This window comes from Hemiscyllium ocellatum, chromosome 36 (assembly GCF_020745735.1).
Source record: "Hemiscyllium ocellatum isolate sHemOce1 chromosome 36, sHemOce1.pat.X.cur, whole genome shotgun sequence".
In the NCBI taxonomy this organism is placed as follows: Eukaryota; Metazoa; Chordata; class Chondrichthyes; order Orectolobiformes; family Hemiscylliidae; genus Hemiscyllium; species Hemiscyllium ocellatum.
This window is the reverse complement of record NC_083436.1, coordinates 18,051,056-18,077,150: the sequence shown is the minus strand read 5'-3', so window position 1 is coordinate 18,077,150 and position 26,095 is coordinate 18,051,056. Positions and strand designations below refer to the sequence as shown.

The 26,095-nt window shown below is 38.6% G+C and overlaps 1 protein-coding gene across 2 annotated transcripts in view; it reads right to left on the bottom strand.

Annotated features, from left to right (window-relative positions):
• Nucleotides 1-26,095, bottom strand: part of tbc1d9 (TBC1 domain family, member 9 (with GRAM domain)) — a 73,483-nt gene that overhangs the window by 27,769 nt on the left and 19,619 nt on the right. Inside the window, exons 3-11 of one of the 2 annotated variants that reach the window (XM_060851387.1) lie at nt 17,217-17,335; nt 16,251-16,479; nt 13,821-14,082; nt 13,423-13,642; nt 9,900-10,103; nt 6,995-7,171; nt 6,006-6,156; nt 3,779-3,993; nt 1,366-1,483 (exon numbers count right to left, since the gene is read on the bottom strand). In XM_060851387.1, the coding sequence (XP_060707370.1) occupies nt 1,366-1,483; nt 3,779-3,993; nt 6,006-6,156; nt 6,995-7,171; nt 9,900-10,103; nt 13,423-13,642; nt 13,821-14,082; nt 16,251-16,479; nt 17,217-17,335 (1,695 nt within the window). The remainder of the gene's footprint in view (nt 1-1,365; nt 1,484-3,778; nt 3,994-6,005; nt 6,157-6,994; nt 7,172-9,899; nt 10,104-13,422; nt 13,643-13,820; nt 14,083-16,250; nt 16,480-17,216; nt 17,336-26,095) is intronic. The other variant, XM_060851388.1, reaches the window with a different exon arrangement.

The window sequence follows — 26,095 nt, the reverse complement described above, 5'->3', positions numbered from 1 at the left end:
GTGTCATGAAGTTTCATTTACACTTAAGAATGCTTCCTTCGTTTATGTTCAGATCAGTTAACCAAACAATTAGTTACCAGAATAAAATACTCCCTGCCCATATCGTTCAGATAATCAAGGTTGTTCTGTAATGACTTAGATGAGGAAACTACATGCAATTTCTCCAAGTTTGCAGATAATACAAAACTGGGTGGAATGGTGAACTTTGAGGAGGCTACAGAGCTGTTTCAGTGCGATTTCAACAAGTTGAGTGAGTGGGTAAATGTAAGGCAGATGTAGCTTAATGTGGGTAAAAATGAGGCTATCCACTTCAGTGATAACAGGGAAGCAGATTATTATCTGAATGGCAATAGATCGGGAGAGGTGAGGTGCAATGGGATCTGAATGGCAATAGATCGGGAGAGGTGAGGTGCAATGGGATCTGGGTGTCACAAAGTAAGCACATAGGTACAGCAGGTGGTGAAGGCAGTAAACAATATGGTAGCCTTCAATGCACAAAGATTCAAGTACAGAAACAGGAATGTCTTGCTGCAACTGTATGGGGCCTTGGTAAGACCGCATCTGGAGTAGTGTGTACTGTTTTGGTCTCCTTACCTTATAAAGTATGTTCTGGTTTCACAGAGTGTACAACAAAGGTTTACTAGCCTAATTCCTATGCTGACAGGACTGCTGTATGAAGGACAACTGGATCAGTTAGAAATATATTCACTGGAGTTCAAAAGAATGAGGAGGATTGTCATAGAAACCTACAAAATTCTAATACAACAAGACAGGATAACCACAAGAGGATACACATGATAACCAGGGAGTCCAGCACTAGGGGTCACAGTATAGAGTATAGGGTAAGCCTGTTAAGACTGAGTTGAGAAGAGTTTTGTCACCCAGGGATTGGAGAGTCTGTGGAATTCTCTGCCACAGAAAGCAGTTGAATGTTTTCAGGAAAGAGATAGATGTAATTCGATAGACTAAAGGGATCAAAGGATATGGGGACAAAACTGGAACAGGGTATGGAGTTGGATGATCAGGCACGATCATATTGAATGGCAGAGCAGGCTCAAAGGCTTATCAGCTTACTCCTACTCCTACTTTCTGTGCACCCATGAGTCACCTCTGTGAAGACATTACTACTGAACATCTTTTCATGCTAAATGTAGGTCTTGAACTGTAAATTTGATTATGATACAATGAAAAGGATAAATTAGATAAAAGAAACTGAATTGACAGACATTTATTTTGCTAGGAAAAATTCCATTTTTTATTTAGCTGCCCACTTAGGTCAGCAGGCAGACCCCTCTCCAATGAACAATTATTTTCCTTGCCATCAATATTACATTTTAGCACTTTCCACAACTAAACCACACTTACCAACCACTCTAGTGTTATAGTAGTCTGGCAGCATCCTTTCACAAAGTGCAACTAGCAACCAGAAAGCTTCCTCTTCTTTTGCATACAACAGTAGCACTGAAGTAACAATGTTCATTGCCTGTATTTGCAGAGATAAACAGTATTCAGTAAGATGTTGTATAATCTATTTTATATAAAAGTCCATTTATAAATTTTAGTCTTTGTCACAAATAACACATCAGAAATTAGTAATGCTTAAGTAGGTTGGATCTTCTGAACACATGAAAATTAATTTAGCAAAGTTAGTTATCATTGAATAATACCATAAGGTCTTATTGCACGGAAGAAAGCTATCATTCTGGATTCATAAACAGCTAGCTACTTAGTTCTCACTTTGCCTCATTCAAATATTTACCACTTCGCCTATTATGGATTCTATCCCCATTAATATCCCCATCAAATCTTTGCATATAGCATAATCTCATAACTGTTAATGTATTATGGATGTTACATTTTTGCTGCAAACCCACTAAGTAGTGAAAGTATTTAATAATGGAAATCTTCACGATGAATTACAGTTCTATCAAACACCTTCTAAGTATTCTTAATGCTGTGAACAGAGCCTCAATTTCACTAATCTCTCCTCAAGCCAAAATCTTCTCATCCCGTGTTTAATTTCATGATTCTTTTTAACATCTCTTCTATGAATTCTTGTCTACAGTTAAGGTGGCAAAAATGAGACATAATATTCCACCTAACATATATTCATACAAATTTAACATTGCGCTTTTATATTACTTACATTCTATTATTCATAAGCACAGAATGATATTGTTAAGGATCATAATTTAATTTAGCAACCTTAGAGCTTTTAAAGATATTTGCATCTAATATTTGCTTCATCATGATTGTTTTTTCTGCTATTTGCTTTAGATTTGGCAGATGTTTATTTCGTCTTATTTTACATTTTAATTGCTCTACATATCCAAAGTGGTCTATGCTTTTCCGACATAACACCTTTACTTCCTGAGGGAACAAGTTGTCAGCATCCTAATTTCATTTTCTGTTAAAACTATTCGTATTGTTTATGCATCTTATCTTTTTTCCCCGGATTAATTAGTGCTGTGACTCCAGTTGATGTTGTTACTAGAAAAAGTCAGATTTCAGACCGAAATCTAGCTTGATGAATTATACTTGGCTTTTTGGGTTTTTAATAAGGTGGTCTCTCATTGAAACACAAGCAAAATGTAGCAGATTGGTTTCAACAACAAAAGCTTACAAAGCAAGAAAATTAAGAATTTAGAATAAACCCAACTACACATATAAACTTAACAAACTACCCCATTAATCTCAGAATACTCCTTTTCAGATTCCAAAAATACAACTGTATGTACCCAAAAGCACCCAGTATTTACACCAGAATGTTTTAAAAAATCTTTCTCTCAAACCTCGATAGGCTCAATTTAACTGTGGCTACGACTTCCAGTCTGGAAAATCTGACAGCTCCAGGGAGAAGCTTTCATACACCTGAGTTTAAAAGTATTCCGCTTCAAATAAACTCTTCAGATTTTGATTTGAAATTATGACCAAATTCCCACTTCTAAGGTATCTTTTATCTTTTTATTGTTAACATTTATCTTAATATTAAAGACTCAAAACTAAATTTGATAATAAAATATATATTAAAAAGCAGATCTTACATCACACTTGCTTAATTCCCTTTAATTTCAGAAATTTCTCCAATCAATGAACTTTATCTTTAATACTTCCCTCTTCATTGTGTTTTTTGAATATGTTACAGTTCCTATTTACTTGTCTATCCCATTGGACAGATGCAGCATGGGTTCATGAAAGGCAGGTCATGCTTAACTAATCTGCTGGAATTCTATGAAGACATTACAGGTACAGTGGGCAAGGAGGACTCAGATGATGTGGGGTATCTAGATTTCAAAAAAGGCACCCAACAAGGTGCCACACAAAATACTGCTGCATAAGATAAAGATACATGGCATTCTGGTTAATGTGCTAGCATGGATAGAGAATTGATTAACTAACAGGAAGCAAAGTGAGAATAAATGAGTACTTTTCTGTTGGCGATCAGTGACTAGTGGTGTGCCTCAGGGATCAATATTAGGACCGCAATTATTCATAATTTACATTTCACATCACACTTGAAAGCCAAAATTGGAAATACTGTAGATATCAATTTAGAGCCTTACCCATTCAAAAAATGCCATGTAATGCATTACTCATTAAAATGCTATTATATTTCAATTAAAACAAGAAAATAATTTTATAAAGCTTTATATATCTCATGACAAAGCAAAGTATTTAAGCACCAGGAGTTAATTCTGAGTGAATTAACTCCATTGTTGGCGTTGTAAATGTTTTTGAAAATTGAAGCACACCACTATTGCATTACAATATTATTTACCTGGCAATATCCTATGTTAGGATTTCGGAAAGCATAGGCAGTGAGTACCCGTCGCAGAGCACCAATTCCCATCTCATTCTGAAATGCTGGATGCTCAGGGAGCGAGCGGTGTAGATCCCTCTCTATTTCTTCTGTGGCTAGGTTGTACTTCCCAATGGATTTCTCCACCAAATCAGAGTAATATCCAGGATGGGTGGCCATCTCATTAATGGCACCTGAATGTAAGAACATGCTTTTATATTTTACAAAATGAGCAAGCAAAATATCTTAGGATATTTTGAATCACAATAGTTGGCTTCAATATATAACATTTTAATGGCCTCATTAAGAGAAAGAATGGTGAAATAAGAGTAAGAAAGGAAAGAAAAACTTTTCATTTTAAGATTGAGATTGCAATGGGCAATTTCTTTTTTTTCACCTTCTATTAAACACAGTCATTAATAAAAGCGAGTTTTATTGTTGATCTTGAAGCTATTTTGTTGAATATTTCCTCTTTTCCTTTAGGTGGAATTAAGGCAAATTCTAGTTCAAGAAATTCTCGATAATATTCAATTCTGTCAGGAATAAGGCATTCCCTGCTTTCAACTAAAAGGCTGTGCTATTAACAAGAAGAACAAAATTAAATAAACACTAAATTAGAAAGATTTTTCTATTTAAAGTCACAGAGTCATAGAGGTGTACAGCATGGAAACAGACCCTTCGGTCCAACCTGTCCATGCCAACCAGATATCCCAAACAAATTCTAGTCCCACCTGCCAGTTCCCAGGCGCATATCCCTCCAAGTCCTTCCTATTCATAAACCCATCCAAATGCCTTTTAAATGTTGCAATTGTACCAGCCTCCACCACTTCCTCTGGCATCTCATTTCATACCCTTTGTGTGAAAATGTTGCCCCTTAGGTCTCTTTTATATCTTTCCCTCTCACCCTAAACCTATGCCCTCTAGTTCTGGACTCTGCCACATCAGGGAAAATACCTTGTCTGTTCATCCCATCCATGCCCTTCATGATTTTATAAACCTCTATAAGGTCACCCCTCAGCCTCAGATGATCTGGGGAAAACAGCCCCAGCCTGTTCAGCCTCTCCCTATAGCTCAAATCCTCTAAGCTTGGCAACATTCTTGTAAATTTTTTGTGAACCCTTTCAAGTTTCACAACATCTTTCCAATAGGAAGGAGACCAGAATTGCACGCAATATTCCAATAGTGGCCTAACCAGTGTTCTGTACAGCCGCAACATGACCTCCCAACTCCTGTACTCAATACTCTGACCAATAAAGGAAAGCATACCAAACGCATTCTTCACTGTCTTATCTACCTGCGACTTCGCTTTCAAGGAGTTATGAACCTGCACTCCAAGGTCTGTGTTCAGTAACACTCCTTAGGACTTTACCATTAAGTGTACAAGTCCTGCTAAGATTTGCTTTCCCAAAATTCAGCACCTCGCATTTATCTGAGTTAAACTCCATCCGCCACTCCTCAGCCCATTGGCCCATTTGAACAAGATCCCGTTGTAATCTGAGGTAACTTTCTTTGCAGTCCACTACACCTCCAATTTGCAAACTTACTAACTACACCTCCAATTTGCAAACTTACTAACTACACCCCTTTTGCTCACATCCAAATCATTTATATAAAGGACAAAAAGTAGTGCACTCCGCTGGTCACAGGCCTCCAGACTGAAAAACAACCCTCCACCGTCATCCCATGGGGAACCTTTTTGAACACCTTACTGAAGTCCATATAGTTCACATCTACCGCCCTGCCCTCATCAATCCTCCTTGTTGCTTCTTCAAAAAAATTCAAATTTGTGAGAAACAATTTCCCACGCACAAAGCCACATTGACTCTCCCTAATCAGTCCTTGCCTTTCCAGATACATGTATATCCTATCCCTCAGGATACCCTCCAACAACTTGCCCACCACTGACGTCAGGCTCACTGGTCTATAATTCCCTGGCTTGTCCTTACCACCTTTCTGAAACAGTGGCACCACATTTGCCAACCTCTAGTCTTCCAATACTTCACCTGTGACTATTGAGGATACAAATATTTCAGTAAGAGGCCCAGCAATCACTTCGAGCTTCCCACAGAGTTCAAGAGTACAACTGATCAGATCTTGAGGATTTATCCACTTTTATTTAATGAAGATAACTTTGAAAGGTAAACCTTGATGACACTTTCAACACAAAAACAAGTATAGTGCCGATCTAATCTTCTGTCTTGCATACCTGAAAAAAGTAACCAAAGTTCCCCCCTCATACTTTCAGGGATGCCTTTCAGTACAAGCTCCTGAGTCTTCTCTGTGCGATACATGCATACTCCACGGCCATATTCAGCAAAGTGGACTTGCCAGGATTGCTCCTTCATTAGTTCCTTTGCCTAATTGTCAGATACAATGTAAAAAAGTGAACAGTAAACGAATTGTGGACACTAAAGATTTCACGGCAAATATACACATTCACTTTCTAAACTTTAGAGTTTTCACTAACAATTATCAAAATTGAATTTAACATAATGAAAAGTAATATCTATGGAACATTTTGCATTAAATTAATTGCACAAATGTATCACTTTAAAAAATGATTAAAAAGTGTTTTAAAAGGTCAGGTCACTGCCATAGTATTAATAAGGCATCTTGTTTTAATAACCAGCACTTGCTTCACTGTCTAAAATGGCATCACTGTCAACTCTGCAGTCCTGGTTTTAAATTTTAAATTTCAAACTTGCAGAAAGCAGCACAGTGTTTTTCAACAAACTGCAGTTTTAATAGATTCTTGTTAGAAGTGGTAAGATGCAAGACTACCACAACTCTCAATGACGGAGTTAGATTCTGTATTATGGGGAGGATACAGAACATAGTCAAGACATGCTTCTTGTAGATGAGTTGAAGGCACACATTGGTAGGAGTAAAAGAGGAATTTATCTGTTTTATTTAAAAAATGGGAATCTTATTTGCATACCTACTTTAGTTGGGGATTGTGCAGATATATCTGAAATAGTCTGAGGTATCTTTTTTGTTTTCTTTATAGAGTAGGATGCATATCTTTCAATCATATTTCAGCTTGTATGTAATAATTCATGCACAATCAGGTCAAAAATCACTAGGTTTATACTAGATATGCAGCAATTTAAAATCAAAACCTCAACAATCCAAAAGATACATGTTAAAAAAGCTAATAAATTTATATATATCAATATATGAATAAGCAACATATACCACTTTAGGATTGAATTCTTCAGGTGATCTGCGACGGTACATTGTCATAAGTGTTTGTGTAGCTATCGGAATACTATTTCCATTCAGATTAAGCTGTCGCTCTCCATCTGTGTCAGAAGTAGAACTGAGACTTCTCTGTGGGCTACCTGAAACAATACTGCTTTGTCTGGAAAACACCTGGAAGGCAAATAGTTAGAAAACTGTTTAATAGTAAATCATGATGCTCAGATTAGTCTTTAATAAAATTAACATATTTTAATACATATTGCTATACTTTAAAACAAACAAACAAACAAACAAACAAACAGTAAACTTGAGTGTTCCAAATGTTTTAAAAGTTATAAAAAGGTCATGGAAGACTGTTGGAAAATGTTGTAGAAGTTTAGAGATATCAGCTTTAATTATCATCAGATTATGTCATTGCACAATCAAAATAGTTATCCAGGAAACCTAAATTACCAGTAACTTTGTATTATTCACAGTAGCATGTGGTTTGTTGATAAAAATATTCAAATTAAGTAGAAAGTGCTTCCTTCACTTTGTCCAACAACATGATCCAAGATCAAACAAAATGGAGCAGCCTCAATGGTAAGTTTCATCACTATTCATATTCAGAAGTATTTATGGGACTGTTATTTTCTATGCAAAATTCAATGAAACAAGCAGCATGATCTATATTAAAGATTTATTGCCAGCAACATCTGGAGTATGCACATGTTTGGTTAAAATTCAGAAATCCAGAGGCAGAAATCCAAGTTACTCTGTTTCGCCATCATCTGTATTTTAACCTGCTTTCTGAGAAACTAGACAATAACATCCATGTAAAAGTTTAAACTTCCAATAATTACCTGAGATATTCCTGAAAAGGTTAGAGTTGATTCATTCTTCCATAAGTAACTTTTTAAACAGCATGGTCAGTAAAAGTTGCTATGAAACACACAATGTGCTCCTAGAAATTTAGTCTTAGGAGTATGAAGTCATGTTCCATCAGAAAGTAGTTAATATTGGACACTAACTAAAATTAAATGTACACTGTTACTTTGTCTGTCTCTTTGAACACACTCTCTCCCTTGTTCTAATTGCAACTTTCTTTCCCTATCTTTAGTTTGCCTTCTAGGCATAATTTATTTCAAACTCATAATTCTTGGTGACTACCTGGTCAGGTCCACGCCCCCCAACAACCCACCCTCCCGTCCTGGCACCTTCCCCTACCACTGCAAGAATTGCAAAACCTGCGCCCACACCTCCTCTCTCACCTCCATCCAAGGCCCCAAAGGAGACTTCCACATCCATCAATGTCATTTATTGTATCCGTTGCTCCCGATGTGGTCTCCTCTACATCGGGGAGACTGGACACCTCCTCGCAGAGCGCTTTAGGGAACATCTCTGGGACACCTGCACCAATCAACTCCACTGCCCTGTGGCCCAACATTTCAACTCCCCCTCCCACTCTGCTGAGGACATGCAGGTCCTGGGCTGCCTCCACCGCCGCTCCCTCACCACCCTGGAGGAAGAACACCTCCTCTTTCGCCTCGGAACACTTCAACCCCAGGGCATCAACAGGACTTCACCAGTTTCCTCATTTCCCCTGTCCCCACCTTACCCCAGTTCCAACCTTCCACCTCAGCACGGTCCCCATGACCTGTCCTACCTGCCTATCTTCCTTTCCACCTATTCAGTCCACCCTCCTCTCTGACCTATCACCTCCATCCCCACACCCATTCACCTATTGTACTCTATGCTACTTTCTCCCCACCCCCTCTCATTTATCTCTCCACGCTGCAGGCTCCCTGCCTCTATTCCTGATGAAGGGGTTTTGCCCGAAATGTCGATTTTCCTGCTCATTGGATGCTGCCTGACCTGCTGTGCTTTTTCAGCACCACGCTAATCCAGACTCGGGTTTCCAGCATCTGCAGTCCTTGTTTTACCTTGGTTTATACTCTGCATGACACAATAAGAATTTTTGAAATCTTATTGTTTGACAACAAATGCCTTTTCTTATCTTGCTCACAAATCACACAGATCCTCTCTAAAGACCGCCAAACTGAATTAGATGTTGACACAGAAAGCCCTCAAAATGTACCATATACATCTATCGACATAATTTGTGTGTTGTCACAGACTGCAAAATAGGTCATGGTCACCTAGAAAGAAAATTCCGCTCTATTTCACACCCAGGGACTTATTAGCTACTAAAAATTTGAAGAAAATGCTGAGATTTGTTTCATTTAGAACATTCAGAGGCACCAAAGTGAAGTGAGCAGCATGCCTTTCATCTCATCTCAACCAAGGTTCAAACACAGAATATATTTAAGAGTAGTCTAAGCTAGCTCACTTCATAACCCGATGATACATCTCAGATTAAGTATGCAACCCAGAATATGCGCTGAATTAAAAAGAATATATGCAGCAATAGATTAGGAATTTTTTTTAAGTAATATTCACTGGCTTCCTTTTCTTAATTAAGTATAATCTTCAGTATTTCTTAAAATGTTATTCTTCAGTAATGGAATGTCTGAAGCATAAACAGATTTTGATTTATAGAACTTGGTTGTGCAATGTTATTTTAGACATTTTGGAAATGCTATAACATTTCTAGTTATAGCTTCAGATTGTATGATGTGACATTTTACGATTATTTCTCCATGCAAAGGTTCATTCATTAAAAGTTATGGCTTGGTAGTTTTAATCATTCTGCAATCAAACAAGATTATTAAGTACATTTCAGAGTCAATATACTACTATTCAATACAAGCTATATACAAAATATCCTCGATTACAACTTTTAGTCTCTCTCCGCAAGATACTTCAGACAGCAAGGATTTCTGATTTTCAGAAGTTAGCATTACAATAAACACTACTAATTTCTTAAAATTTGCTTCACAGATGGTATTTTCCCACATACCTCATCATCTGAACCGAGACTGCCTACAATTTCTTTGTCAATGCAAATTTTTGATGTTGTTTGCTGTAAGAAGTCAGAAATTCTTTGCACCAGGAAGTCTCGGTCTTTCAGGTTGGCAAAAAAGAAAGTCATCCTATTCTTGGTACTGATAGATAATGGGCTTGGAAGCACACTTGAACTATCTGCCTTCTCCACTATGGTCACCTAAGAAAGGAAAAGGTTATATATCTTTCAGTTTATTCATGGGAAACTAGCAATAATCACCATGACATCACTTAACAAATTAAACATGCTGCTCCTCAGTGAGTTACTGGACTTTAATACAGTTGTACTGTTTCTGCTATTCCCATTTACAGCTCCTGTAGGTATGTATTTGTTTATATTTTTCATCAATTATCATCCCTTTTTGCTTTGTGCCATAAACCTTTCATCATTTAATTGCTCCCGCTTTCTGCCTTGCGCCTTAGCTCAAACTGAAGAAACCTGTTAGATCTCATGTTTTTTTTAGTTCTAATGAAAGGTCATTGGCTTAAACATCAACTATTTTTCTATCCACAGATGCTACCAGATCTGTTGAGCGTTTGCTGCTTGTATTTCACATTTCTAGCATATCTTATTGATGCTCTAGAATGATAGACTTCAAGTCAGAAAATGAATTGCCCTTCCAACGCACACCACTGCTCCTTACTTTGTACAATGAGACACATTTCCAGACTATTTAAATATATTGACACACTAAGAGCATACATGTCAATTACAGATCTGTCCACGTGGTGCTTTGTCTTTTAGTCATGCATATCTTTGCAGAAAGAAATACAATTTGTATTTAAGGCAAATGTTGTATTGCACAACCATGACAAAGTGGGTAATCATGTACTTCAAATAAGAGTCACAGCATTCACTGCTGATTTTGCAGACATTAATCAGTACTACTGGTAATAATTATGCATACATTTAGTAACATGTAGAACAAAACTTGGAATTTTACCAGAGAATCACAAACATTACAGCTCTGAACGCCAAGATTTTAAAGCTAATCAGTGAACTGAGTACTCATTTCAACTCAATTTATATCTTCTTGCCCCATCTCAAAGCATTGTGAAACATTTTGAATTTTATAGCATTACCTTATCCCTTTACAAAAGATTCTTATTCAAAAATTTCACTTTCAATGAGTGTAGCTCATCAACTAAAAACTCAAGCGAATCAGACGGAAGACAGCTACAGTAAAATGAATAAATAAATAAGACCCCAACAAGACAAATTTTCACTTTGCCGCAGTCCTTATGAAGAAGTCACGAGAATATCTCTCTTATAACTCCTAAACTGATGGTCAAAACATGTCTTTGTTCTTTTTATCTGGGAAGGACACTTAACATTTATAAAAATATGGCCATATCTCCAGTTTCTCTTTAAGCTGGAACTTATATTTATTGAAGGGTGGGTGGGAAAAAAAGGAAAGCATTCTGTAACTCCTGCTTTCACACCATGCTCTCTCAAGATTGAAGAAAAGCAAAAATGAATTCTGTTTTAGAACATAGAACATTACGGCATAGTACAGACCCTTTGGTTCTTGATGGTTTCACAGGTTGGTGTAACAATCTAAAGCCAATTTAACCTACACTATTTCTTTTTCATCCATATCTTTATCCAATGACCATTAAAATACCCTTAAAGTTGGCGAGTCCACTACTGTTGCAGGCAGGGCATTCCATGCCCCTGCTACTCTGAGTAAAGAAACTACCTCTAACATCTGTCTAATATCTATCACAGCTCAATTTAAAGCTATGTCCCCTCATGCTAGCCATCACCATCTGAGTAAGAAGGCTCTCACTGTCCACCCAATGTAATCCTCTGATCATCCTGTATGCCTCTATTAAGTCACCTTTTAACCTTCTTCTCTTTAACAAAGACAGCCTCACATCCCCTAGCCTTTCCTCATAAGACCTTCTCTCCATACCAGGCAACATCCGAGTAAATCTCCTCTGAACCCTTCCCAAACCTTCCACATCCTTCCTACAATGCTGTGACCAGAACTGTACGCAATACTCCAATGGCTGCCCCAGAGTTTTGTACAGCTGCAACATGACCTCATGGCTCCAAAACTCAATCCCTCTACCAATAAAAGCTAATTCACTGTCTGCCTTCTTAACAAGCCTATCAACCTGGGTGGCAACTTTCAGGGATCTATGTACATGGATACAGAGATCTCTCGCTCATCTACACTACCAAGAATCTTACCATTACTCCCATAATCTTTATTCTTGTAGCTTCTTCCAAAGTGAATCATCTCACCCCTTTCTGCATTAAACTCCACTAGCCACCTCTCAGCTCAGCTCTGCAACTTATTTATATCCCTCTGTAACCTGCAACATCCTTCCACACTATCCACAACCCCACTGACTTTAGTGTCATCCACAAATTTACTAACCCATCCTTCTATGCCCTCATCCAGGTCATTTATAAAAATTACAAACAGCAGTGGCCCCAAAACAGATCCTTGCAGTACACCACTAGAGGTCCAGGATGAACATTTCCCAACAACCACCACCACCTTTCAGCTAGCCAATTTCTGATCCACACTGCCAAATCACCTTCAATCCCATGCCTCCATATTTTCAGTAATAGCCCATCATGGGGAACTTTATCAAACACCTTACTGAAATCCATATACACCACATGAACTGCTTTACCCTCATCTACCTGTTTGGTCACCTTCTCAAAAGAACTCAACAAGGTTTGTGAGGCACGACCTACCCTTTACAAAACCAGTGTTGACTATCCCTAATCAACTTATTCCTTTCTAGATGATTAAAAATCTTATCTCTTATAACCTATTCCAACACTTTACCCACAAACGAAGTAAGGGTCAATGGTCTATAATTAGCAGGGTTATCTCTACTCCCCTTCTTGAACAAGCTATCCTCCAGTCTTTTGGCACTACTCCTGTAGACAATGACAACATGTAGATTAAAGCCAAAGGCTCTGCAATCTCCTCCCTGGTATCCCAGAGAAACCTAGGATAAATCCCATCTGGCCCAGGGGACTAATCTATTTTCATACTTTCCAGAATTGCTAACACATCCTCCTTGTGAACCTCAGTCCTGTTTTGTGTTGAATCCTTTGTCAGCTACAAGATTCTCAGACTTTTTTTGTTATTTACTTTAGTTCTCATTGCTGAAATAAGAATTCTAACATTACGTCCAAAGTAGGAGTCAGATTAATTCTATTTTGATTAAATTTCCATCATAAAGACTCATTGAATAGGCAAAAGCTTCTGATTGCAAGCAGCGGCCCAAATCTGATTAACGTTTCTGATATAAAACAAAATAGCAATTGAAATACAACTAAAAAAAAAGCCGACTGGCATTTGGCACACAAGTCCTGGAGGAAGTGAAAATGTTGCACTTTGAGCATAACTGAGCCATGAAAATCAACTGTTACCTAATTTATACAGCCACAAATGGACAAATGAGGCTCAGAAACTCTTCAAAGTTTCTAAGCAAAGATCAGTTTAAGTCACCTTGGCACACACCTCTCTTAGAGGAATAATAAGACTGCATAGGTTTTCCTCCTTACTGGTGAAGCAGATGTAATTAGTAGAAACAAACATCTGACCCACGACGTGCATTTTACTGAATGGTGTCCAAAGGGTGCAGTCTGTGTGTCCATCCAGACGTTCATCTTTCGGAAGTCGGAATAAAGCTCTGTATCGTTCGCTTTTTGCCCTAGCATCAAGGTCCCTTCAGTTTCAAAAAAAAAAGTTTCATTAGCAGGGCTTGACCTTAAAAAGTGCATTGTACAGCGCTAAATGAAATGAATCACACAAAACCAGTCAAATGTCTTCACTGGCCCCCAGGCAGAACTGCATAATAAAATGAGAGCTCAACGATATCTAAATTAATTTGACAAATCACTAACCGTTTTAGCACAGAAACTTTTTGAGGAGACTTCTTTTTCAGTCTTGGGAGTGATCGGTCTTCTTCAAAACCTTCATTATCAAGCAGCTGTCTCATAGCAATATTGGCTAGTTGTTCCATTAGTTTAAAGGTTTCTCCAATATTGAGGAAAACTGAGAAAATATATTCACTGCACCTTGTGCTCACTTTGATCATTTCAGGAAACAGCAATGTAGTATTCTTCTCCAGCTGGGTAATGTCTGCCCATCGAATCACTAATTTAGCTAAAACAAAACAAAAAATACCCAAAAATGGCTTTTTGTGCTAACGCTTTACCACAAAGAGAATAGCAACAAAATAATTCTGTTATCTTGTCAGAATGAGAGTAACTAAAAATCTCATTTATACATACACTAGCGCCTCGACTTACGAACTTAACCCGTTCCGGGACCCGGTTTGTGAACTGAAAAGTTCGCGAACTGAATCAATTTTTCCCATTGTTCGGATAGCGTAAGAATGCTTGGACATAGCAACAAACACTGTTCAAAGTGCATGCGCCTAAGACAAACTGAATGAGATCACGCGGGGCCCGTGAGCTTTTGCGTTCAACAAGTATGGAGCAAAGCAGAACAATGAAACCACGTGGTCGCACTTCGTTCGTACCTTAATTTTCGTACGTACGTTGAAGCAAAATTTTACGTGCAATCCTGTTCGTAAACTGATTTGTTCGTGAACGGGGTCGTTCGTATGTCGAAGCGCTACTGTATTTCGATTATGAGACACTTTATTTCCTCAACTTGCATCAAAATTAGTAATATTTAGGAATATTACAATATACAATGACGATGTAACTCATATATTCAAGTGGCTATTTAAGTGTTTAGTGAAATAAAAGCATAACACAAACATTTGCAAGGAAGTAGTTCAGAAAAACACCCAAACATTCAATTTTGTAAATATCTGTAAAAGCAAAGGTTTCAGCAGAAGTCTGTGAATGGCAACTTTTCTATTTTCCTATTAAAATTTGCTTTCTTATCAATTAGCCTGTAACCACATTTCAATAAAATATGCCTCTGCAAATCATATGCTATTCGTAATCAGTTATTCTGCCACTTAGAAAGTACTTGCCTAATTGAACGTCTAGATTTGAAGTGTGTCCAGACAAATTTTACTATCAATTCTGCTCTTAAAAAATAAAGAATTATATTAGTTAATTTAGTATATAGCATTTTGTTCATTTTTATTTTAAATTAAGACACATTCAAAGATTCAAGCTTAGGGTGAACAGACTGAAGGAATTATCTGAGCAGTCATTATCGTGCCTTTGGAAGCTTCAATAATGTTATAACAACCATATCTGCTGACATGAATAATATCATATCATTTTAGTTGTTAACTCAAGTTTTACACAGTTTAGCTTAACTTCAGAGTTAGAGTTACTTTTGATGCTTATCAAATGTGATACTAATGTAGAAGAGGTGGGTGACGTTTGTTAACTCCAAATCCACACCACTCAACTTATTAACTAAATCACTTACTTCTAGAAGATTATCCAGCAGCCTAAACTTGGATGGTGATGAGGTGGAGTGAGGAATGTCAAGTTATTCATATATTAAACATTTGGGATTAATTCTGTAAGTTAGTTCACTGAGCTTGAATGTTTGTTTTCAGATGTTTCGTCACCACACTAGGTAACATCATCAGGGAGGGTCTCTGGTGAAGCACTGGTGGTATGCACCACCTCTCTATTTATAGGTCTTGGTTTCTTAAAGTTGGTGGTGTCATTTCAGATTATCTTTTTTTTAAAAGGGAAGGTAGATAAGATTTAAGTCAATGTGTTTATTGATGGAGTTCTTGTTAGAATGCCATGCCTCTTAAGAATTCTCATGTGTGTCTTTGTTTTTCCTGTCCTAGGATGTCTGCGTGTTGTCTCAATCAAAGTGGTGTCCTTCTTTGTCTGTATGCATGGAAATTAGTGAGAGTGGGTTGTGTCTTTTGGTGGCCAGTTGGTGTTCATGTATCCTGGTGGCAGGTTTCCTGCTAGTTTGTCCGATGTAGTTTTTTTTTAAAAAAAGTTCTTGCATGGTATCTTGTAAATGACGTCAGTTTTGCTAATGGCATCTAATGGATATCTTCCCTTGAAAAAAAAAAGAGCCAGTAATGACATCACCCACCTTGAGAAACCAAGACCTATAAATAGAGAGGCAGGACATACCACCAGTGCTTTACCAGAGACCCTCACTGATGATGTTAACTGGTAGACTGACGAAGCATCTGAAAAGAATCCTTTAAGCTCAGCAAGCTAATTTACAGATTTACCATCAATCTGAGCTACAAATCTTCTCAAAACTTGCTAACATTTGAGATTGCTTTTTAAAAAAAAGTCCAACTTCAATACTATAGTATTAACTGCGACTTTATTTTTCAAGTTGAATATAAAAAAAAACTATACCTTCTTTTCCCAGCAAAAATGAGTAAAAACAGAGATGATTAATGCTGAGATACATCCAACCCTGCCGTGGTACCCGACCCTTCCAATAACTACAAGAGTAGTAGTTAACCAGCTTTTCTTCTTCTGGCATCCCAAATAGCTTACGAAATTTTAAAATAGCTTCTTTAAATTTATCTGTGTCATCATCCTCCTTTATATCATTATTTTTGTTATATTCTGCAATTATACCCTAGAATCAAAGAAAATTATTCACAGTTAAGACTAATACAATGCCATACTATATTAAAGCAAAAACTGTTACAAAGACACAAATAAAATCAAATTTATTTTTCCAAAAATTAAAAATGAAGAGGGAAAGAGGAAAAATATTAAAAAATTATCTAACACTAGTAAACATTTAAAATTAACATTTTCATTCTAAAGTTGGGGAAAAAAATCAAGTCACTTAAGTTCCTTGTAACATCCATTCATTTGCTGAATCAGTATTCAGTGGTAATCCTACTATATTGTTCAATCTTTAAATAATTCATCCATGGGGTTGTTTGGTTGGGGGGGGGGGGGGCGGTGGACTTTCGTTAGGCCAGCATTCATTGCCCATCCCTAATGGCTCAGAGGGCAGTTAAGAATCAAATCACTTTGCTGTGGGTCTCGAGTCACATCAAGGTCAGACCAGGTAGGAATGGTAGTTTCCTTCCTTAAAGGATATTAGTGAACCAGATGGGAATTTTCCAATAATCAACAATGGCATCATGGTCATCGTTCAACTCTTAATTCCAGATCTTGTTCATAGAATTTGAATTCTACCATCTGTGGGATTCAAACCCAGGTCTCCCGAATATTACCTGGGTTTCTGGATTAACAATCCAGTGATAATACCACTAGGCCATTGCCTCCCATGAATTATAAATTCTTCACGTACTTTAATATTAAGCTCAGTTTAATTATTGTTATTTTGGCATTAGTTACCTGTATTTTACCCTTAACAAATGTAGTGATATCATTTTCATTCTCAAAGATTGCAAGTGTCTGTAGTAAATTGTGCTCCATCCATTCCCAGTGTTCAGTTATGTCTTTTCTTGAACCACCTAAGGAAGCAATAATATTTCAAACATCTAGGAATCCAAGTTTATATCATTCTGTTCAAATCAAACATATCCAAACAAATGGTATTACTTATCAGTTGAAGATATATATAAAGATTGTAGTATCAAGGGAGGTAGCTAATGGAATTAACAGTATTCCTATCCCAAAAAGGAAATAAAGAACTGCTAAACATCAGCTACAAAAAAAAGGTAGTTCATAGGAACGGTCTGAGCCAATGTTGTCAGAGAGAAAAGTGAGTTTTAATTATTCTTTATTCTAAAAAGCTTGGAGGTCTCTGTAACAGTGCAAGGTTGGTAGCCAGGACCTACATACAGTCAAAAGCAAAGAACATTATATTTATATACAGTCACATGTATTATGTTATAGATAATCAAGAACATTCATCTTCTGTTAGTTATATCAATCTATACAACATTATAAAATAATCCAATGCACTTTACCTTTTTAATATGCTAATATTTCTTAGTTCTATGTTGGCATTCTTGAGGACTGCACCTCAAGAGTACTGGGATCAACATCTGAGCAAGGAGGTTCAGTTCAGTGTGGGGAGAATTTCAAAACAGTTGGCAGAGCTTTTGTGCAAGGAAAAACAAGTTGCACAAATAATTGAAAGATTCAGGAATCTGAAGTTAGAAACAGCAGTTATCTGATGTGATCAGAACATAAGAAAATTCATAGAATCCCTACTGTGTGGAAACAGACCATCTGCTCCAACAAATCCACACCGACCATCTGAAGAATATTCCACCCCCCCCCCCCATTACTGTACATATTTCCTGTCTAATGCACCTAACTTACACATCTCTGAACATTGTGGGCAATTTAACTTGGCCAATTCACCTAATGTGCACACTTTTGGATTGTGGGAGGAACCGGTGTACCCGGAGGAAACCCACGCAGACATGGGGAGAATATGCGAACACCACACAGTCACCGAGATTGGAATCAAACCTGGGTCTCTGGTGCTGTGAGGCAGCAGTGCTAACCACTAAGCCACCGTGTTGCCCTAAGATAGATTTGCAAACATATAAAACATGGTAAATAGCTCCATGAGATGGAATTGATAATAAAATCCTTGACACCATAAAGTGCAGGGATTGAGTAATAAATATTTTAGGATATAGGTGCTTAGAAAATAAAGGAAAGGAAAAAAAGGTGCGATCATGTGAAAATACTGACTTAAGAGGATATAGTGATGGAATCAAAGACTGAGAGCTGGAGCTTACCAGAAAGCAGTGAAGTGTCATTCTTGGTGAGTTTCATGCGGTATTTTTCTCATTGAAGCCTAGCAAGTTTGCTCAGTCTTCTCAAACTCACCACACTCCAAAATGTGCCCTGCTTGTTATATTTTCCTAATCATCCCAGTCAGAAACGCTAGTAGCAATAAAATCAGAACCAGGAATAAATATCTTTAAAGCTCAGCAATCCACCCAATCCAACACTGGTGATCCACTGCTGCTTTGCATGGTTCCTGTCCATTGCCCCTGACATGTAAAGAGAGAAATTGGCACTCTACTTTACACACAGAACCTTGGGATGGTGGTATGAATAGTCAACGTCCATGGAGCATACTGTGAGATGTTACTGACTGTTGTCCAGGATGGTGCGAGGTGCAAGCAGCAAGTTGGCATTGCCAGGTTACTGCTCTTTCATGCTTGGAATTGACACCTATCAATTTCTACCAGATGGGCAAGAGAATGGAGAACTGTATATAAAGAAGGCAAGATGATACTTATATGTATTGACATGCTTGCTATTGTAAGTCTCTTGCTGCTCACTAGTGAGTATTGAGTCTCACTGTTCACTCAGTGAGAGAATGGCACATTTTGCTCTCAGCATCAAAAAGCTCCTCACTGGCCATCTCACATAATTTTTCTAACTTTCTTACTAATGCCTATGGCAGTCAGAGGCTAGGAAGATACCTCCTAGATTCTACTGATGTGGAAGTGCCGGTGTTGGGCTGGTGTGGACAAGACTAGAAGTCACGGAATACCAGGTAATAATCTAACAGGTTTATTTGAAATCACAAGCTTTCAGAGCACTGCTCTTTCATCAGGTGCTCTGTTAGACTATAATCTGGTGTTGTGTGATTTCTGACCAGAATCTATTGATTTAGAATTAAAAATCAACAGAGATGCCATTACACAACTAGATCCATTCTGTAGGTCACAAATTGCTGGGAAGGATATATAGAAGCAAACCTGCAGCCAAGTGACAAAGAGGTTCAAGAACTATAGGAGTAAAGAAAATGGGGACTTAAATTATCATATTGACTGGGATACTAACAGTGCAAAGGACAAAGAATTTCAGAATTCCAGTTCTGATGAAAGGTCACTTGACTCAAAATGTTAACTGCTTTTCTCTCTACAGATGCTGCCAGGCCTATCCTCCAGCACTTTGTTTTTGTTTCACATTTGCAGCATCTGCAGTTCTTTATCTTATTTATAGAAGAATTGCTGAAGTGTGTTCAGGAGAATTTTCTACTGTACTGGTCAAGTGAAGCAGGAAGCAATCAATGGATTGGATTTTGCAGAATGAAGTGTGTCAAGTTTACAGGTGTCAGCAGGGGAATGCTTAGAGAACAGTGATCACAATATAAAGTACAAGTCAAATGTAGAAACAATACTTAGAGGAGGACTTTTTTTTGCTGGTTAAGAATTGATCTGGTCAAGGTAAATTGTAATCAAAGACTCACAGGCAAAATATACTTCAACAAGACAAGCCATAAAAATTGAGAGTCCGGTTATTGTAAGAGTACATTCCACAAAAGACGACAAGACAACCAATTCAAAAGCACCCTAGATGTCAAAGGGGATGTAGAGCAAGATGAAGCAGTGAATGCGTATAATAGATGCCAGATTGGCAATAAAAGTGAAAACAATGCTGAAACAGGATAGTTGCTAAACTGTTCTGTCTTCACTAACATAAAAGAGCATTCAGAAGTCTCCAATACGCATACAGACAATGAAGGGGTAAAGGAGATGCATTGGGACTAATTATGGACCTTAAAAAGTACAGGACAACACTTTGAACTTAGAAAGAAACTAATCAAATACCCAATGTGAAAAAAGTGAGCTGAACCCACATGAAACAAAATACTGAATGGAATAAAAGCTGTCAAAGTAGTACTGCAAAGGTAGTTGAATTTAAGTTAGGTATGCCACCATAAATAGATGGCACACAACTGAATATACCAAAGGGAGTTATGGAAGTACTTGCCATAATCTTTAAATCTTTCTTAGGAAAAGGGAAGTACCAGAAGGTGGAAACATTGAAATTCCTGCCAAATCAACCAGCAACGATAGACAAGCCGATTAAACATCAATGGCATAGAGATTTTTGGAAATGTTAATCCAGGACAAAATAGCAGTCACTGAATACAAGCTTGGACTAACTAAGGCATGCTAGCATAATTTTGTTAAAGACAAATTTTGTTGAACTAACTTGATTGAGTTGTTCGATAAGATAATAGAAAGGATAAGGCAACAAAATCAGTGTCTATGAACACACAGATGAAGTACCGTATAATAATGTTACTATCAATGTTACCATCTGGAGGATCCAAGATGGTGGCGATCGGATAGGTCTGCTGTGCTAGGGCTCCACATCAAAACCCAAGTAAGGTGGGTTTTCACCACCACCCTCGTGAGTCATTTATAAGAAAAGTTCATTAAAATAACAAAGTACCTAGAACCTTTTCAATTTGCATCCTGACAATCTGGGGATAAGATGAAGTCTAATAAAGGAAAGGGAGCCAAAGGATCGCAGCCAGCAGGGCACTCCCCTACAATATAGGAGACACCTACTGCAGCAGCCCAGACTCCCATGGCGACACATTTGTACTTGTTGGACCAACAGAAACTAGTCTCAGAGTTTGTTAAACTCAGAGAGAATCGACTCGACACTGGAGCCGATCTCTGCCATGCTAAAAAAGCACGAGCAGGAGATCCAAATGTTGGATCGACATGTTGAGGCAGTTGAACAAAGGACTGCAGTGTCAGAGACTGCAGCGAAAAATTCAGAGGGATGGATCCAAACACTGGAAGATCGGGTTCGGACCCTGTTGGATCAAATTGGTGACCTGGAGACTCCAGGGCTATAAAGAGAAGCAGCTGACAATGGAAGCCTCCAGAAGACTGGAAAGTGATTCACAGGCCTTGGTGTATAAAGGGTTGAAAATTATGTTTTTTTCAGGACTTCTCTGGTGCCATAATCAAGAAGAGGAAATCCTTTGATGAGATCAAGAAGAAATTAAGAGACTTAAATAACCAATACTCTTTGAGGTACCCGGCAGTACTGTGCTTTAATCATTGAAGGTCTGTTTATAATTTTAACTCAGAAGAAAAAGCGAGGAACATTTTGGATTCTTTGAAGAAAGTGATTCGGGTCAGGGGATTAAAAAAAAAGACAATTATGGACAATGGTGAGGGGTGATCTTTTTTTAAAAATGGAAGATGAATGGGGTTGTTGTATGGAGGGGACAGGGTGGGCACCCACTGTTATCTCCCATGTGTGTAAATAGTAGGTTTTCTTTGTCTTGGTATTGCTTGGGTCTGGTGTGCACCCTTAGCTAGAAGGAACCAGGATGGTTGTAAGGTTTGGGACGAATACACCCTTTGGGAAATCTTCAGCGGTTTGTTGCTTATATGTTTGTTTGGTTCAGTTAAGTGTAGTGGTTAGTTTGTTTTAGTTCTGGTAATATTTGTATGGATAGTTTTTAGATCTTATAAATTCTGTGTTTTTTCCACTCAGCACAGAATAAGCTTCTTCTTTTCAGGGTCCGCTGGCTGCTGTGGGCAGTCATGCCTCGTTGTTCATTTAGATGGTGCATCTGGAATATAAAAAGGGACCCACTCTACGTTTAAAAGAAAGAAACTGCTCTCAAACCTAGAAAGGAAAGGGTTGACATCGCTCTGCTGCAGAAAACACACTTAACAGGCAGGGTACATGTGAAGTTGCAGTAGAGAGGATTTGGTAAGGTAGTCTTCTCTTTTTTCAACTCCAAAAGTAGAAGAGTGCCCATACTAATAACAAAAGAACTTCCCATTCCAGATAGTACAACAAATCAAGGATGAATATGGGCGGTTCATCATTCTCCAGGCCTTAACACACGGGGAAGAGTATGGCATCCTGAATGCTATTGTCCCCTGGCGCACAGCCTTAAATTCGTAATTGATGCAATCTCTAAATTAATGGCTCTTGGGGTGCACCATATCATCATAAGAGGAGACTTTAATTCCTCATGGACCCTGAGGTAGACAGCAAACAAATGGTATCTCACTCTAATCTAAACAGGTAGTGGACTTGTGCAGGGAGTTGGAGTTTGTGGATGTGTGGCGATATCTCCACCCTAATGGGAGGGATTTTACCTTCTAGTTCAACCTGTACAAAATGCCACATGAGAATTGATATGTTCTTTGCTTCATCGATCTGTTTGGATTCAGCGTTGTCCTGCAGGATTGGGAACATAGCTACCTTGGACCATGCGGCAGTGTACTTAGATCTCAAAATTAAAAAGATGATGGAATAGACACGTGACATTGGCGCATGGATCAGTTTCTTTTGAAGGATAGTAAATTTATAGCATACCTCAAAAGGGAGTTCGGAGCTTTCTGGGACGTCAATTCGGGTATGGCTAGTAATCCATCAGTGCTTTGGGACACTGCTGAGGCACACTTAAGGGATTTGATTATCTCATATTCAGCAACCAGGAAAAGGCAGAGAGGTGAGCAGCAACAGATGCTAGAGGCCTGGCTAAAAGCAACTGAGTAGATATATTATGACAGACCATCTGTGGTCAAGCTGCAGAGGGGCATGGCTCTCCAGGCTGCTCGGAATTCAGTGCTTATGCAGGCAGAAAAGAGGAAGGTCTCCTTTGCAAAGCAAAGGTAATTTGAATATGTGGATAAGCCAGGCAGGTATTTGGCTTATCTGGCTCGGAAGAAAAATGCTCCACTGTCTATTGTGTCCATTAGGGAGAGAACTGGTACTATCACTCACGAGTCAAAAAAGATTAACGTCATATCTCGGAAATTTTATGTGGAGTTATACTGGCACTAGAGCTGCGAGGATGGGTTGGCAAGCATGGAATCCTTTTTCAAGAACCTGAACCTCCTCAGCATAACTGCAGAGCGAGCCTCCCTTACTCATGTTCCCCTAACACAGGAGGTGCGAGTGGTGGTAAGACAGTTCCAAACTGGTAAAGCACTTGGCTCAGACAGGCTCCTGAGTGAGTTCTACAAGGAGTTCATAAATATGTTAGCTGAGCCAATCCTGGGAATGTATAATCACTCATAACCAAGACTGCCTTCCACCCTATTTCAGGGAGGCCAGTATCTCCCTCATTTTAAAGAGGAGGAAAAGACCCTGAGGACTGTGCCTCATAGACCTCTCATTACTGAATGTAGATTTTAAAATCCTGTCAAAGATGCTGGCCCTGAGATTGGAAAAGGTTCTGCCAACATTATAAAAGACAACCAGAAGGGTTTCATTAGAGTCTGTTGCTCTTCAAATAACATCAGGAGAGTGTTGAATATAGTGCAGGTGTGCCAGCAGAGTTCAGAGTTTGGTGGTCTCTTTGGACACTGAAAAGGTGTTTGATCGGGTAGAGTGGTCTTATCTTTTTGGTGTCCTAGACGCTTTGGTCTTGGGGGGGGGGGGGGGGGTTGGGGCTTTCGCTAGGTGGGTGGCAATGCTATATAGTAACCCTAAGGCGGCGGTTCGTACAAGCAGGGTTGTCAGATAACTTTAGCATTGCAAGAGGCAGCTGACAACGATGACCTCGCTTGCCACTGTTATTTACCTTCATAATTGTACCATTGGCAGAGGCCATTCCGAAGGACCCTGAAATAGTGGTGCCAAAAGTAGAAATAGGACAGCACAAAATTACTGTCTACGCTAATGACGTTCTCCTATTTTTGGCTAATCCAGAAAAGTCCATATGCCGGTTAATACACAAAATTAAATTATTCGGCGTCTTCTCCGGATATAGAATAAACTTTACAAACTTGGAATGTATGCCTATGGGGGCTTGGTGGAGGGCCTGACCTGGAGGATGGAACATAGGCTTTCTTTACCTGGGTATTTTTATTACCCTTGTTTTCTATCATCTGTACAGAGCTAACTTTGTAATTATTTGATAAGATAAGACAGGATATGCAGTGGTGGGAGGGGTTACCAATATCATGGTTAGGTTGAATAGCCTTGATTAAAATTAACTTTCTTTCTCGGATACTATATCCTATGAGAATGCTCCTGCTGTTGCTGCCCAAAAGGTGTTGCTGAGGTTGGCTTACGTCCTTCGTCTGGTGTCATAGACGCCCTCTCAGTAAATTTACTAAGTTGCAGCTCATGCAGAGTATGGTGGGGGGGGGCCGAATCTCCCAGACTTGAAGCGATATCAAATAGATGCCCTATTGTCATATGTCGGTGACTAGGTGTGCAAGAATCTGGGGTCAGTATGGCTTGACATCAAGGCTTCTCAGGTGAGATGTCCTCTCAATAATTTACTGTTTATGGGTAGGATGAAATCCATGACTGAACATTGTAAAAGCCTTATTACCCTAAACATGGTCAAAGTGTGGAGAATAATGCGGCAGGGCGAGGGAAATCCAAGGAGACCACCAAACCTGGAATTAACCTCTGCTGGCATTGCTGTACTATACTCAACACTCTCCTAATGTTATTAGGAGAACTACAGCCCCTAGTAAGCCTTTCTAGTTGTCTTTTATAATAGTGGACAGCATCTTTTCCAATCTCAGGGCCAACATCTTCAATTATTCCCAGATTAGGGACAACATGCAGAGAAAGACCACGCTCTTGGCTCAGCCCCATAAGTCTGATAAAGAGAGGGGGCGACCTGGAGGATATGGAAAGACTCTATGGAGTCTGGAGTCAGGAACTAGGAGAAGAAATTTCGTTTGAAGCATGGGAGGACATATGAGAGAATGGGAGGAAAATCTTGCTACGTAATAAACAGCAAGTTGAAGATTCTTCACAGGGCCCATATGGCTCCAGAACTGTTGGCAAAGTTCAAGAAAGGAGCATCTCCAGGATGTCCTAAATGTAAAATCAACACAGGCACCCTTACGCGTTGTTTATGGTCATGTTACAGGATCTTTGAATATCGGAGTGCCATAGCTAGTGAGTTGGAGGGGATTCTGGGAGTAGATGGGGCGTTCACCCTAATGAGAAGATTTGACAGAGGCATTCACATTCATAAGGGATCTTTACAGTGTTAGTAGAGAAGCTATTTTAGCTTGTGGAAACGTCAAGAAACAGAGGACACAAACCTAATGTGACTGGCAAAAGATCCAGAAATATATATTTTTTTAAATAAAACACAACAAGTGCTTACAAACTAGAATGTTGTACCTGAAAAGATGCTGAAGGCAGACTAAATTCACTACTGCCCATTTTACAAACCTATTGAAATTGAAAGGTCCACCCAGATTATTAATCGAATCTATTGACATATCTATAGTTACTAACTACAGCCAGGACAACTTATCTTTGGGTAAGTGCAGCATGGACTTCTGGATACTGCTTTTCCACAATTAGAAGGCTAATGTATATTGTTGAGAGTCCAAGCAGATACATATTTGGTAACTATTTAACACCAAATCTGGTCAGAAAGTGTGCAATGTTGATATTAGGACCACAGTGTTCAATAGCATTATAATCTCACAGGTGTTGTAGTGCTCATCGAGCATTGACTGGGCTCAACATTTCATCAAGTTTAA